Source organism: Symphalangus syndactylus, chromosome 16, assembly GCF_028878055.3.
Source record: "Symphalangus syndactylus isolate Jambi chromosome 16, NHGRI_mSymSyn1-v2.1_pri, whole genome shotgun sequence".
Classification (NCBI taxonomy): Eukaryota; Metazoa; Chordata; class Mammalia; order Primates; family Hylobatidae; genus Symphalangus; species Symphalangus syndactylus.
The window spans coordinates 28,756,810-28,770,120 of record NC_072438.2 but is presented as its reverse complement, the minus strand read 5'-3'; the positions used below and the strand labels follow the sequence as shown (position 1 = coordinate 28,770,120).

Genomic DNA, 13,311 nt, shown 5'->3' with positions numbered 1-13,311 from the left:
GAAAATTCATCCCCAGAAGAATGATTTCGTTTCCAGTTCTCTGGGCCTCTGTATTTGAAGCTGAGGTAGGGGAAACTTTTATTCTTCCTCTACTTCTTTTAATAAGGCTTAGTCCCTTTTGTCAAAGTGATTCATTGGGATGTGACCCCTAGCTTCACTGATTGCTGGGTTACAATGAATCTTGGAAGCTATTCATAGACGCTTCTGATTTAGGGAGCACTAGCAAGAGTTTGCATTCATGAACAGTAATATGGACACAGGTAATATTAATCCTGGCCTTCATGGCCAGTTAATATGTCTTCTCTTTCTTTGGGATTTTCCTGATCTTCTCAACTATAAGAAATCTCTTCTATAGTGCATATTCCCTTATTGCTTGTAATGTAGCTATTATGTAGACATCTTCACACCCTGTTGCAGTGGAAAGAGAACTGGACTAACGGTCCAAAAACCAAGCTACACGTCTGGCTGCCAGTCTTGTGCCACGACCTTAGATAGCTAGCACTTAGAGAGTGAAAGCCTACCATGACCCATGCCCTGCATTCTAGTAGTCATTCTCTAAACATTTGTTCTGTGCTCTCTCTTTTTTTTTTTTTTAATATGGAGTCTCACTCTGTCACCCACACTGGAGTACAGTGGCGTGATCTTGGCTCACTGCAACCTCCACCCCCCAGGTTCAAGTGATTCTCCTGCCTCAGCCTCCAGAGTAGCTGGGATTACAGGTGCCACCTAGCTGATTTTTGTACTTTTAGTAGAGAGAGGGTTTCACCATGTTGGCTGGGCTGGTCTTGAACTACTGACCTCAGGTGATCCACCCGCCTTGGCCTCCTAAATTGCTGGAATTACAGGCATGAGCCACCATGCTCGGCCTACTCTGTGCTTTCTTTGTTCATCAGGCTTTGAGAATGTTCAGTGCTCTAAGGTTGGTGCAAAGGGGATTTCCAAGTCATTGAGATTTCACCCATTCTAATCTCATAGATAAGGAAAATTATCCTGGTGATAATTGTATGTGGGGTGGGGGAGAGGGGGAAAGGGAGGGAGACAGGAGAAAGCACGTGGATAAACATGGGAATTTGGAATTATTTGGGGAGGAGAGTTTTGGGAACTATATGAAATATTGTTTCCATATAATCTTGATATGGTTTGGCCGTGTTCCCACCCAAAATCTCATCTTGAATTGTAATCCCCATAATTTCCATAATCCCCACATGTCAAGGGCGGGACCAGGTGGAGGTAATTGGATCATAGAAGTGGTTTTCCCCATGCTGTTCTCATGATAGTGAGTGAGTTCTCATGAAATGTGATGGTTTTATAAGTGTCCGACATTTCCCCTGCTTGCACCCACTCCATCCTGCTGCCCTGTGAAGAAAGTGCCTACTCCTTTTCCCTCTGCCATAATTGTAAATTTCCTGAGGCCTCTCCAGCAATGAGGAAGTGTGAGTCAAGTAAACCTCTTTCCTTCATAAATTACCCAGTCTCTAGTATTTCTTCATAGTAGTGTGAGAATGGACTAACACAATCTCTACAACTCTTATACAACAAAATATGCTAAAAATATTCATTCAGTTTCTCTGCAGAATTGGAAAGCATTTAAGCCAAAGCCTGCTGGGTTCTGTTTCCCAAGTACTGTTGTGGTGCAAGAAATGAGCTTACACAGCTCTGAGAACACCCAAGTCAGTCTCTGGGAATCTCGTGCCCAAGAACTGGGAAGATCAAGCTGATGCAGTGGTGTATCTATGGCAGCAAGGCCCTGGCCCAAATGAGCAGGAAGGTATCACAGGGCCTAGGAACAGACCTAGAAGTAGGGCCAAGGCCCAGCCATGACTACCACCACATCCATGGAGATGCCATTTCTCATACTTTTAAAACCACTTGTTCCATTTCCAAGGTCATCTGAAGCTGTGGCTGAGAAAATGAAGCTGATGAGATATTCTGTATTTCTAGTTATAAGAGACCCAGAGACTGGTGGACCAGGGAGGTAGGATTAATTGAAGGAGAAATAGCCCCTTGATCGGCCCTTTCCTGGAGCCCTCTTTTATTCTTTTTAGATCACATCTCCCTGGCCATCTATGAGAATCTCACAAACAGAACACAGGCCCCATTTATCTATGTATCCTCAGGTTTCTCAGTGCCTGGAGTAAAGGATTGCCTGTTTCTTCTCCTTCTCATTTCTCCCTCTCCCTTTTCTTCCTGTCTTTTCCCTTCCCTTCATCTTTTCTCCTTCCTCTCACCTCTATCCCGAGCTCCTTCCCTCATCTCATTTGTGTTTTCATTGCTCTCTTAACCTTGTTCCCAGGAAGGAACTTGTTACTAAATATTTACACTTCAGTATGAGGTTAAGGTCACATCCTACTTTTCTGAAGGTCATTTGCATTTTAAATCTTGTGTCTCTTTGTGTAATGGGGCCACAGTAAAAAATAAAACAAAACAAAACAAAAATGATGACTTTGACACATACTTCTCCTCCGATGTAAGAACCCTGGCTCTAAGTGAGAATTCTTGAAGTCAAGTCCCAACTCCTCAACTGCTAATGCTAGTTTTGGGCAAGTTACTTAAGCTTTTGCATCTTAGCATTCTGATCTATATAATGGGGTTAATAATTAGTTATTCTATTGAGATATTGTGACAACTCAATGAGACAGTTTATGTAATGCACACAGCACACTGTGTGTCACATGGTAGGAATTCAGTATTATTGTACTACAAACTATAATACATAAAAGGGATAATGATTATTATTATCCCAGAGAATCACTGCCTTAAAAGCAGCCCAGTGTGGTGGGATGTGACAGACACTTATTATAGAGAGATTACATCAAAAGGGATATGACAGGAGAGCCACAAATTGCATACTGGATTAAATGGGTAAACCCAGGAACTCATTCAGGTTAGGCCACAAAGGCTGGGAAAAAGAAATTATGGCAAAAATGTCATAAATCCTACTAAAGAAAGCTTATATTCTAATGCAAGTTTTCTGGTTGGACTTCCAAATAGTCTACTCATTTGTTTATGTGAAGATTACATACTATACATTCATGAGAACTATTTTCAAGATACGTTAGTGCAATATTGCTGGAAGTGTCTTAGGATGGAAGGTAGTTTTTTCCCTCAGCTTTCTATTTGAAAATTCAATCAACCTTGTGGATTCAATAGGGCATTCAAAACATAAGGCTGCAGTGCTTAATAGTTTAATGGACATCCATATACATATTTTAAAGAAGTCCATTCAAGACACATTTACTAACCTTTCAGAATGAGCCTTCAGCTAAGTGAAACTGCTTGAGTCTGATCATGTTTGAGCAGAAAGTTCATCTGGAGAACATTTAGGAATTTTCAAAGTAATTGAGAAACCCCAAGACAGAAAGGCTTGATATACTTTAATGTGGAGGTGACATTGAGGGTAGAGTAGAGGGCACCTGAGGGTGAATAACTTTCATCATTTTGGTGAGAAAATCTTACAGTGTGAAGAGACATGAAGGGTCATACACCGACCTTGTCTTTGTTACTTGCCCCATCAAGTCCTGATGTTAAGTGGCATCTTTCACCAACTATTCAATCTCATTTTTCTTTCCTGGCTTGGAGGTCTCAATCTGGCTTTACCACTGTTGTGAATGCTGTCTTTTGTTTTGTTTTTGAGACAGGGTCTCATTCTGTTGCCCAGGCTGGAGTGCAGTGGCACGGGCAGCCTCTGCCTCTCAGGTTCAAGCAATCTTCCCACCTCAGCTCCACAAGTAGCTGAGACTACAGGCCCATGTCACCATGCCCAGCTAACTTTTGTAATTTTTGTAGAGATAGGTTTCTCCATGTTGCCCAGGCTGGTCTTGAACTTGTGAGCTCAAGTCATCTACCCACCTCAACCTCCCAAAGTGCTAGGATTACAGGCATGAGTCATGGTGCCTGGCCAATGCTGTCTCTATGTGTGCCCATTTATGTTCCTGGGAAAGTCACTTCTCCTCTCCAAACTCATTTGCAATGACCTAGATTAGGTTTCTCTCTTCAATGCAACCTTCCAGATGATGCCAACCATCCTGTTGGCTTGTTCTCTTAGCTCCTATTGACTGAGAGAAGAAATTTTCCTTCTAGAACTTTACTTCTTTTTAACTTTTCCGTGTATCATCCTGATTTTTCCTATACTAAGCAAGTCAAGGATTATGAAAAGCTAGAGGATTCAAAGCCACCTGTGTCCACTTCCAAGTCCCTGACCTTAAACAAGCCAACTCTGCTCTCTATACCTCCTTTTTATGCATTTGTAAATTTTAAAAAAATATATTATTTTATCTTTAAATGATTTCTAAAAGATTGTATGAATATGGATGTAGGCGTGAAAAAACTTTCTCTGTTCCTTCTTAGGTTTAGTAGTTGGACCCTGTAAATTAAATTGACAAAGGACAGATTGATGGGAAAAATAGATTAATAGAGTTTATTTACATGTGCAGTGCACACATACATGTGAGAACTCAACGAAGAGTAACTCAAAGGGGTGCTTAGAATTGGGGGCTTATATAATCGTCCTAATAAAGGGTGATAAATTATGAAGTGACAAGACAAAGAAAAAAGGATTTGGGCTTCTAGGGTGGTAAATTGTGGAAAGAAAAATACACAGGGGAAACTAATGGAATATAAGGCTTCTTTGTAAGGTTTCTTACACAAATCCCAGTGGTGCCAACTTTCTGCCCAGTGATTATAGTTGTTTCATCCTTCTCATCCAGGAGAGCGGAAGGGAATACTTTACAAAGAGAAATGTATACATCTATCCCCTGCCTTGAGGCAGAGAGGGGGAAGGTAGACAGTTTTTCCTGAGTCTCCTATTTCAGTTGCCTTCAATTGAAAATAACCCTTATGCCAAAGTGACATACTTTGGAGTAACATTTTCTGATTCCCTTCATAGGCTAATAATCTTACATTTAAATTTGACTTAACTAGTTTCTATATACATTGTGATTCTATGTATTTGAAGAGAGAACAGGTAGATCATAAATATATTTAATTTTAACGTTTTTCTCAATCTTGCTACACTTATTTTTGCATTTATTATAATGTCAACAAACAATATGAGGAACATTTCTTAACTGAGACTATCACCTGGTGAAATTTCAAACTGAAGCTACAACAAAGAAGGAAAAATGATCCATTTCAGGTTTTAGATAAATCATCCCATTTGAGATTATTTAAAGGATCACAATGGATTGGGGCAAGGAAATGTAAAGTCTACTGACCCTCTCTCTTTAACAGACTGGTCAGTTGATTTGGACACGCCTCCTTGGAGTGAGTTTTTACTTTCCTAAGAGTTTCTGTCAATATTTTCCTTTCGAAGTCTCTCAACCAGTTAAAGGGCCCCAGTTAAAGAACCATTCAACATGGTGCAGAGGGGCCTGAGAGTGAGGTGGTGAATGATAAAGTAGGCAGAACCTGGTACCAAGTATACCCACATTCAAATCCCAGTTCTACCAAGTGCCATCTATGAGGCTTCAGGCAAGTGGATTAACCTTTTAAAGCCTGAATTTTCTCCTTGAAACCAAATTATTTCAGGGAACTATAAAAGGATTAAATTAGTTAATATCTATAATTTTTTTTTTTTGAGATGGAGTCTTGCTCTGTCGCCCAGGCTGGAGTGCAGTGGCACGATCTCGGCTCACTGAAAGCTCAGCCTCTGGGTTCACGCCATTCTCCTGCCTCAGCCTCCCGGGTAGCTGGAACTACAGGCACCCGCCACCACGCCTGGCTAATTTTTTTTTGTATTTTTAGTAGAGATGGGGTTTCACCATGTTAGCCAGGATGGTCTCAATCTCCTGACTTCGTGATCCGCCTGCCTCAACCTCCCAAAGTGCTGGGATTACAGGCGTGAGCCACCATGCCCAGCCAATATCTATAAATATTTTAGGGTAGTGCCTGACACTTAAAAGATCTCCATAAATGTTAGTAGCTACTATTTTTGGAGTAAATCAGGTATAAATCCCGGTTATGTCCCTTGTTGAATGTAATTTTGTGAAAATAAATTAATCCCAATGCACCTTAGTTTTTATTCTTCTTTGAAATAGTGATAATAACACCTAACCTATTGATTTGGGGTGAGCTGAAACTAATTTATACATGTAAACTACATAATATGGTGCCTGGCTTAGAATCAATGGGTAAAAGCCATTAGTGTACCTTTGGTATTCCCTTCCTTTGGTATGAAAGACAGACCTCTGCTGGACCACTCATTACAATGTAAAGAAAGGGGTGAGCCAGTCAATGAGGGAGAAAGCCAGGATGTTTTAATATAACAAACTGGGTTGGGGCTAGCAAATTACGGCAATAAAATGGTTGAGCCATGATCTGGAGTTACTTCTTTAAATATTAAAAATAGAGGTAGAGTCTCACTATGTTTGAGTTGGTCTCAAACTCCTGAGTTCAAGTTATCCTCCCACCTAAGCCTGCCAAAGCGCTATGCAGGCAACTCTTCTTTCCAAGAGTGGCCCTAGATAAACATCATTTCCCAGATGTCCCCTGCTTTCCTAGACTTTTTAGATGAAGCATGAAACTCCTTTTATGGTGCTGTCACCTTACAAAATCTCACAGCTGGGGGTGCATGTGAAAGAGCTCCCACATACTTGGGAGCCGGCAGATTCGATCCGGTAGCCACAGCTGACAGACAGAGCTCAGAAAGCGTGTGGTAAATGTAACTAATGCAGATAGGAAAGGGCTGGACCTCCAATCAGCTGGCAGATTCTAAGTAGAGAATGCTATTGTCCTGAAGGGAAATTCTATCTGAAACCAACAAAATCATATTCATGGGACTTTATGTGAATTTCAAAAAGGATAGGAATTTCATTCCTGGAAAATGAGATGTGGCAATGTTAAAATACTTTACCAACTCTCTAAACCAAGAGATCAATTGGCAAATATTTGCTGAAATCTGCTGATAGAAATAAAGGGAAAAGCATGAATTTGGAAGCCAGACAAAGCAATGATTGAATTCTGGGTTTTCTAACCATGTGACCCCCTCTCAGCACTTTAGTTGTTTTCAACTACAATATGGTATGATGTAGGATTAAAAGACATGTTTACATTTAACTTGACCTAATTAATTTCTGTAATTTTTTTTTAACTTTTGACTTTCTGTAGCTAAACGTTGGTGGAAATTTCAGAAAATGGTTACCTAAAATTTTTTTTTTCCTACTAATTACTAAAACCTGCTTCCCCTCCACAGCCTTGCTGATATAACGGAGAAGAAAATGTTTGGATGGATGGGTGATTGGGCAGGTGGATACAAGGATATCTCTTATAAAGATGTTATTCAAAATGAAAAGCACCTTTGGCAGGACCAACTTATTTCTAGGACTCAAGGGAAAGAAACCACCCTGTGGGTTGAGATGATCAGCAGGTCTTCATGGGAAAAGCACTGAAACTAGACCTTGGAGCAGGGGTGGCAGGACCAGGGAAGAGCAAAGTCGTTTCATCCAAGGAGACCTTGCAGAGCCCCATAACTACCATATGTGAGCAGCGGACCCCAAGGACTGGGCTCAACTCCCCTCAGACTTAGTTAATTCTTACATCAACTATGAGAAGGGGGCAGTAGCATTCCCATTTTAAACTGAGATTCAGAGACGGAGTGGATTCTCCAAGGTCATGGAGCAAGCAAGGGTAAGGCTAGGATTGTACCCAGGTCTACCAACCTCAAAACTTGAGCATGGTATACTATAATACTTCTAGTAATGATTAAAGTTACCATTATGGACGGTTACCGCCTCTGTAAAGTCTGCTTCCTGATACCACTAAACCCTTTCCCAATTAGAGTTGACTTTCCCTCCTTGTGTTCCCACTGTATGGCACAGACATCTGTTCGAGTGTTGGTGCATTTATTGGTCACATTTTACTTCATGCCTGCCTCCTCATTAAACTATAAGCCCCCAAAAGACAGAGCTGAGTACTATTCATCATTTGATCATTCATGTACCATTTATAGCTTATAGTAGCAGCTTAATAAATGCTAATGAATGACTGAATGAATGAAAGCCTGTTGCCTTCCAGTCACTATGCCCATTGCTTGGCAAGTCAGTTAACCTCCTCATGCTTTGTTTTCCTCACCTACAAAGTTAAAATGATTAGAATTAACTTATAATCTGCCACTCATGTGGTAGATTAACTCATCTACCACGTAGAGATGTAGGGATAAGTAAATTGTGGAAAAGTCACTACAATATTGATGAGCACATAGTAAATGCTTAGTACATGTTAACTATTATTGTGATCACATTTAATTCCCATAATTCCCTCTAAATGGAGAACTTTAAATGAAGTATTATAATCTTGACTGTGTAGAATAGGACCGGTTATTAGAGTGGTTAAGTGTCTTGCACAAGATCACATAGCAAGAAAGAAGCAGAACTTGCAAATGACCGTGGGGGTCTGAGATATTACTCACAAACCCTCATATTTCCAGTTCACATACAGGGTCCCTGTTGATTCTCTTCATCTCCATGTTTAGGTTGGGCTTCAGTAGACTGGAGATAACCAACAAAGTGATTCAGCCAGTGTGGTCCTGGCGCAGTACAGGGTCTGTTTCGAGTGGTTTGGACTAGCACACCTGATGGCATCTTTGCAACGGTGCTGTCCACACTTCCCAGTTGATAAGGGTCACCTGGGCTTCTTACTTAACAACACACACTCCAGGCTCCTCTGATGAGCATGGTTTTAACAAACAACCCCAGGTTGTTTTTATCATCGGGGAAGTTTGTGAAACTTTGCTTTGAGAGAGGCTGAGGCCAGACTTTAAAGGACGATGGTGGTACACACCTTCCAGGGGGCAGTTATGAACATCTTAGTTGTTACCAGATACTGCTCTGCCACGCCCTCCGTCCACGTTTGTAAAATAATATAAGGACTAAATCAATCTCCCTGATAATCCACCCGACGTGACAGCGGAGACCAGAACAAGGAGTGGCGTGGCGGGGGAGGCTCAGGTGTTCTCGTTTGACAAAGTCATTGAATCACGGAGCTTTGCTCCTGCACTTTTCTCCCTGGAAAAGCTGCTTACAGACTTCCACGCGGGTTTTCAGGAAGGGCCTGTAGGCACCAGCCACCAGAACTGATTATTTTCTGGCATTCAGAGAGGGGGCTGAGCTGTCTCCCAGAGGAGGCTCTGGGAGGAGAGAGCAGCGGCTTTGGCGAAAAGGGGCCATTCGCAAGCTTCACAGGCAGAAAACTAGCGCGCAGACAGATCTGCCCAGCCTCGCGTCCTCAGCGAGGGAAGCGCGCGGTGCTCTCCTGGGCAAGTTTCCTAGGACTGTCCCTTCTAGCCACGGACACTGCAAAGTCTCCAGTTCTCCGACAGACGTTTCCCTCGCAGCTCTGAAGTCGAAGTACTCGCCCGCTGGCTGCAGCGTAGAGTGGAGAGGTCCGTGCGCTGTGGTAGCGGGGGGGAGCCCCGCCAGCCAAATGCCAGGATCAGCATGAGAGGCTGGACTTTAGCCCAGGTCTGTCCTCACCCCGGGGGGCCGCCGGCTTTGCAGGGTGCATCTGCGAGGAGCTGCTCACTTTTTCCCCTTGCAAGTCTTTGTTCCAAGCCTGACGTTGCTACGATTCTGTAATTAACTCCCTCCACTCCAAAGGGGTCTGGAGGCTGGGATGCTCTGCCAGCTCAGAGGATGTTGACTCTGGAGTGGGAGTCCGAAGGACTGCAAACAGTGGGTATTGTTGTGATTATATGTGCATCTCTGAAGCTGCTTCATTTGCTGGGACTGATTGATTTTTCGGAAGGTAAAGTGGTCGCTCCAGTCTGTGCTGTTGGGCAGGTCTGGTTTAGAAGTAGATGTAGATGCTGCAGAAGTTAAGAAGCCTTAATACTCAAAGTAAAAGTTTTAAAATATGCATGTTTGGCATAGAGCATCCTAGTGGCTGGACAGTTCATTTTGGTTTATCCAGATATTTGATATTAGAAGGGAAGGGATATTGTACCATTATCTTTCTATTTGAAATCTACTTGGATTTAGTATTTTGTGGGTTAAATATTTTTCTAAGGTGGGGAGTTAGGACTGTCTCCTATGGGGTGATAATACGGCTTGGTATTTGGTTGTCAAGTTCATGCTGGCTACCACGCCTTAATGTCATTAGTGATTTCATCCTATGAAAGAGTATCTTGATTTGTGAAGAGAATATCTGTGTGTGCCTCATTAGTTAGGAGGTGTGGGGGTGAACGCGGGTGGTTTATTATGATATAAAATGGGTAAGCTTTTGATATGAAATTGAGTTAATGGGTGCTCAGCAAAAATGTGCTTTGAACACTTGATTTGCAAGTGTTTCATTTGCATTCCCCAGTGAGTCTCATTGCTCATGTGTCTCCTGAGTGGGAACTCATAAACACGAGACAGGACTATTGCTATCAATAAAAATTAGATCCATCTAACATAAATTTTACTCTTGCTATCCAAAATGAATTTTGTTATTCAAAGATTGGAGAGTTTTAAAAAGTTGATTAACTTTTCTTTAACTATTTGAATGTATATGTATGTATCAAACACATACAATGTTTATGAAATAATGCTTTTACTAAAATAATACCCTTTGAATCATTTAAACCTAAATCATTTGATATCAATTCTACATGCGAGCTCTTCTTTCTTCCTAAGTGAAAGAATGTCGTCCATGAGATACTTGCTAATATTTCTTCCAGATATGGATATGATCTTTTATTGCCAAGTTATGAATATTTACCTCTCACATTGTGTTGAATATGGGGAGATGGAAATATTTAAACTTGCCCATGCTTTCTGTAATCTTTCTAACTATAGGAGCTAAGACCTCATAGCTATGATTGACATCATCCCAAACAAGATCCGGTATACAGGTTGTTTCTGTTAATATGTTAATGATGGTCAATGTATCTTATCTTCAGAAAGTCCTTTTATTCTACAGAGTAGGTTCATTAGGTTCTAACTGCTTAGACAATATAAGAACATACGTTCTCTTGTAATCTTCATATCTTCTTTAAAGTATTCTCAATAAGTTCTGCTTAGACACAATACAAATAATACTGTAATGGGATTAAAATCTCAGAATTTAGTTCTTTTTCCTTTTCTTATATTTCACGGTAATTTTATTTAACCCCTGAAGGATATCAATGCATAAGCAGGCTTCTCCAATGTTACACAATTTTGCATTCTCTTGAGATTTCTGCCTCAATGCACTAAATGCTGGTGTCTTCATACAGTACAAGTAATTTCAATTTCTATGATTGGAATAATTTGCTTCTGTTTTGTCACCACGTTTTTGTTCTCTGGACTTAGTTGAGCCATAGCCCCCAACTTTAGCGCGTTGTACTGGAGCTGACTTGGTTTCAGAGTTGGGTTCTAAAGGACAACCTCCACGAATGTATTGAGGAAGTCAACTTTCACAGTATTATGAGGACAGCGCACAGTTCTTATATTGTCAATGTTAATAACGTAGAAATTTAAAATCAAAAGTCCCAAGTGTAAGGCCCCTGGCAACGATTCAGCTTTTATTCTTCAAGGTCTGTTTCATATCACTTAAAGTTGAAGGTTTGCAGATTCAAACTTCAAATTTGAGTTTCAACAAAATGAAAATTAGAATTGTAAACCTGACTCTCTCAACTAGAATCATAGAAATTTTGAGTTGGTCTGAAAAGTCTTCTGTGGGAGAGATATCTAAATCATATTCCTATCCATATCTGAATCTATATTTCTATATCTACACACACATACACATAGAGATGTACATAAATATTTATAGCTATTATGTGAAATGTTCAGTGAGCTGGAGAAACTTTTGATTCAATATAGAATCCATGATCATGCTAAAACACAAGGATGCAGGTTATCACCATACTTGAGGGAAGACCCATATATACTTGTTGAGTCAGTCCCTTTTTCCTCTGAAATACATGTTAGGAAATACTAGTCTGGGCTAACTCTTATTTTGCATAGGAGAAAACTACAATCCGGTGAAGTTAACTGACTTGTCATAAGGCAAATGTAACTGGGAGCAGAAGCAAGATCAAAACCAAAGACTACTGAATCCTACACAGTGCTTTTCCTACTACAACATATTTTTATACATCTTCCTTAATGTTGAGAAAGGGAATAAATGAAAATGCACATGGGAATTTTCTGGAATTCTTGAGTCTTTTCCTGAATTGGCTAATACCATGTGAAATATTTGCAGCAAATGCATTTAAAAGAAAATCATATAATGGGCATATAATTTCTACAAGGCTCTGACCTCAATCCAGGAATGGGACCCAAGCATGGGATATAAATGAGCTAAGCCAGACCACTGACGTTTGTCATAGATTAGAGCCAAAATTAGTACAAAAGCAAGCCAAGTGGTCTCCTCAGCCCCTTTCAGACCTCTAAGATCTGCACTGAATTTTGACTAAGTGTGACTTACATTCAATCATGATGAATGTCCAGTTCAAGCAGATTCCAAGGATGAAGTCCAGTGAGAAGGTGACACCTCTATCCTAGGCCTGCTGCCTGTTTCTTTAGACTATGACATTGTCTAAGCAGAAACAGAACCTGGACTTTTTGATCAGTAGCCAAGTAAAGGATTGAGAAAAAAAGGCAGCTAAAGTGCAAACCACCATAAAAAATTAGATTATCAGAGCCTTCATTCTTTCTAGCTGCAAATAATAAAGGCTGACAGGGTTATCCCAATGCAAATTGCTAAACTCTTCACTAAGATTGCACCACCTAGAAAATATGACCCACAATAGTCCAGAGAATTAGCCTCTTTTTTTTTTTTTTTTTTTTTTTTTTTTTTTTTTTTATGGTGGAGAAGTGAAGGTGAAAAGGCCCAGAGTAGAAGTTTGAGCTTCTTTTAGGCAGCATTGAGCTTACATGTTGTCCTCAGGAAGCAGTGATACCTCAATGGTACCATCATGGAATATTTTCTCCAGTGTGATTTTCTGTATAATACATTAGAAAGTACTTCTGAGTCTATTTGAATGAGAGGGCCCATATTAATGATGAGATAAAGCAGTATTGCCTTAATATTTTCGTCTCTAATGTTGACTAGAATTAGACACAGATAGAAAAGGGTTAAGAGAAACAGTTATTTGTTTTCATTTCCAATTTTGATAGTCTCATTTTAAGAAAAGTTTTAATTGAAATTCATGACTTAGGACTCAAAAACAATTTGTAAAGAAGATCAAAACAACCAATGTGATTTTAATATAGGGATTTGAAATTTTGCACATATCCACTTATTAGTAAGGGGAAGGAGAAAGAACACTCGTGAGATTAAGCTCATCATTTCATACTTTAGCTTGTAATCTTATTGAATTCTAATGTGTGCAGGGTACCCTGTTGGGTATTG

General features: G+C 40.4%; 1 protein-coding gene across 7 annotated transcripts in view; it reads left to right on the top strand.

Annotated features, from left to right (window-relative positions):
- KCNIP4 (potassium voltage-gated channel interacting protein 4) overlaps positions 1-13,311 on the top strand; it is a 1,214,216-nt gene that overhangs the window by 950,321 nt on the left and 250,584 nt on the right. The window contains exon 1 of one of the 7 annotated variants that reach the window (XM_055246092.2): positions 8,222-9,738. The exons of the other annotated variants lie outside the window; for them this stretch is intronic. Within the exon in view, the coding sequence (XP_055102067.1) occupies positions 9,627-9,738 (112 nt within the window). The 5' untranslated portion in view covers positions 8,222-9,626. Of the gene's footprint in view, positions 1-8,221; positions 9,739-13,311 lie in introns of those variants that run through there. 7 annotated transcript variants of the gene reach the window in all.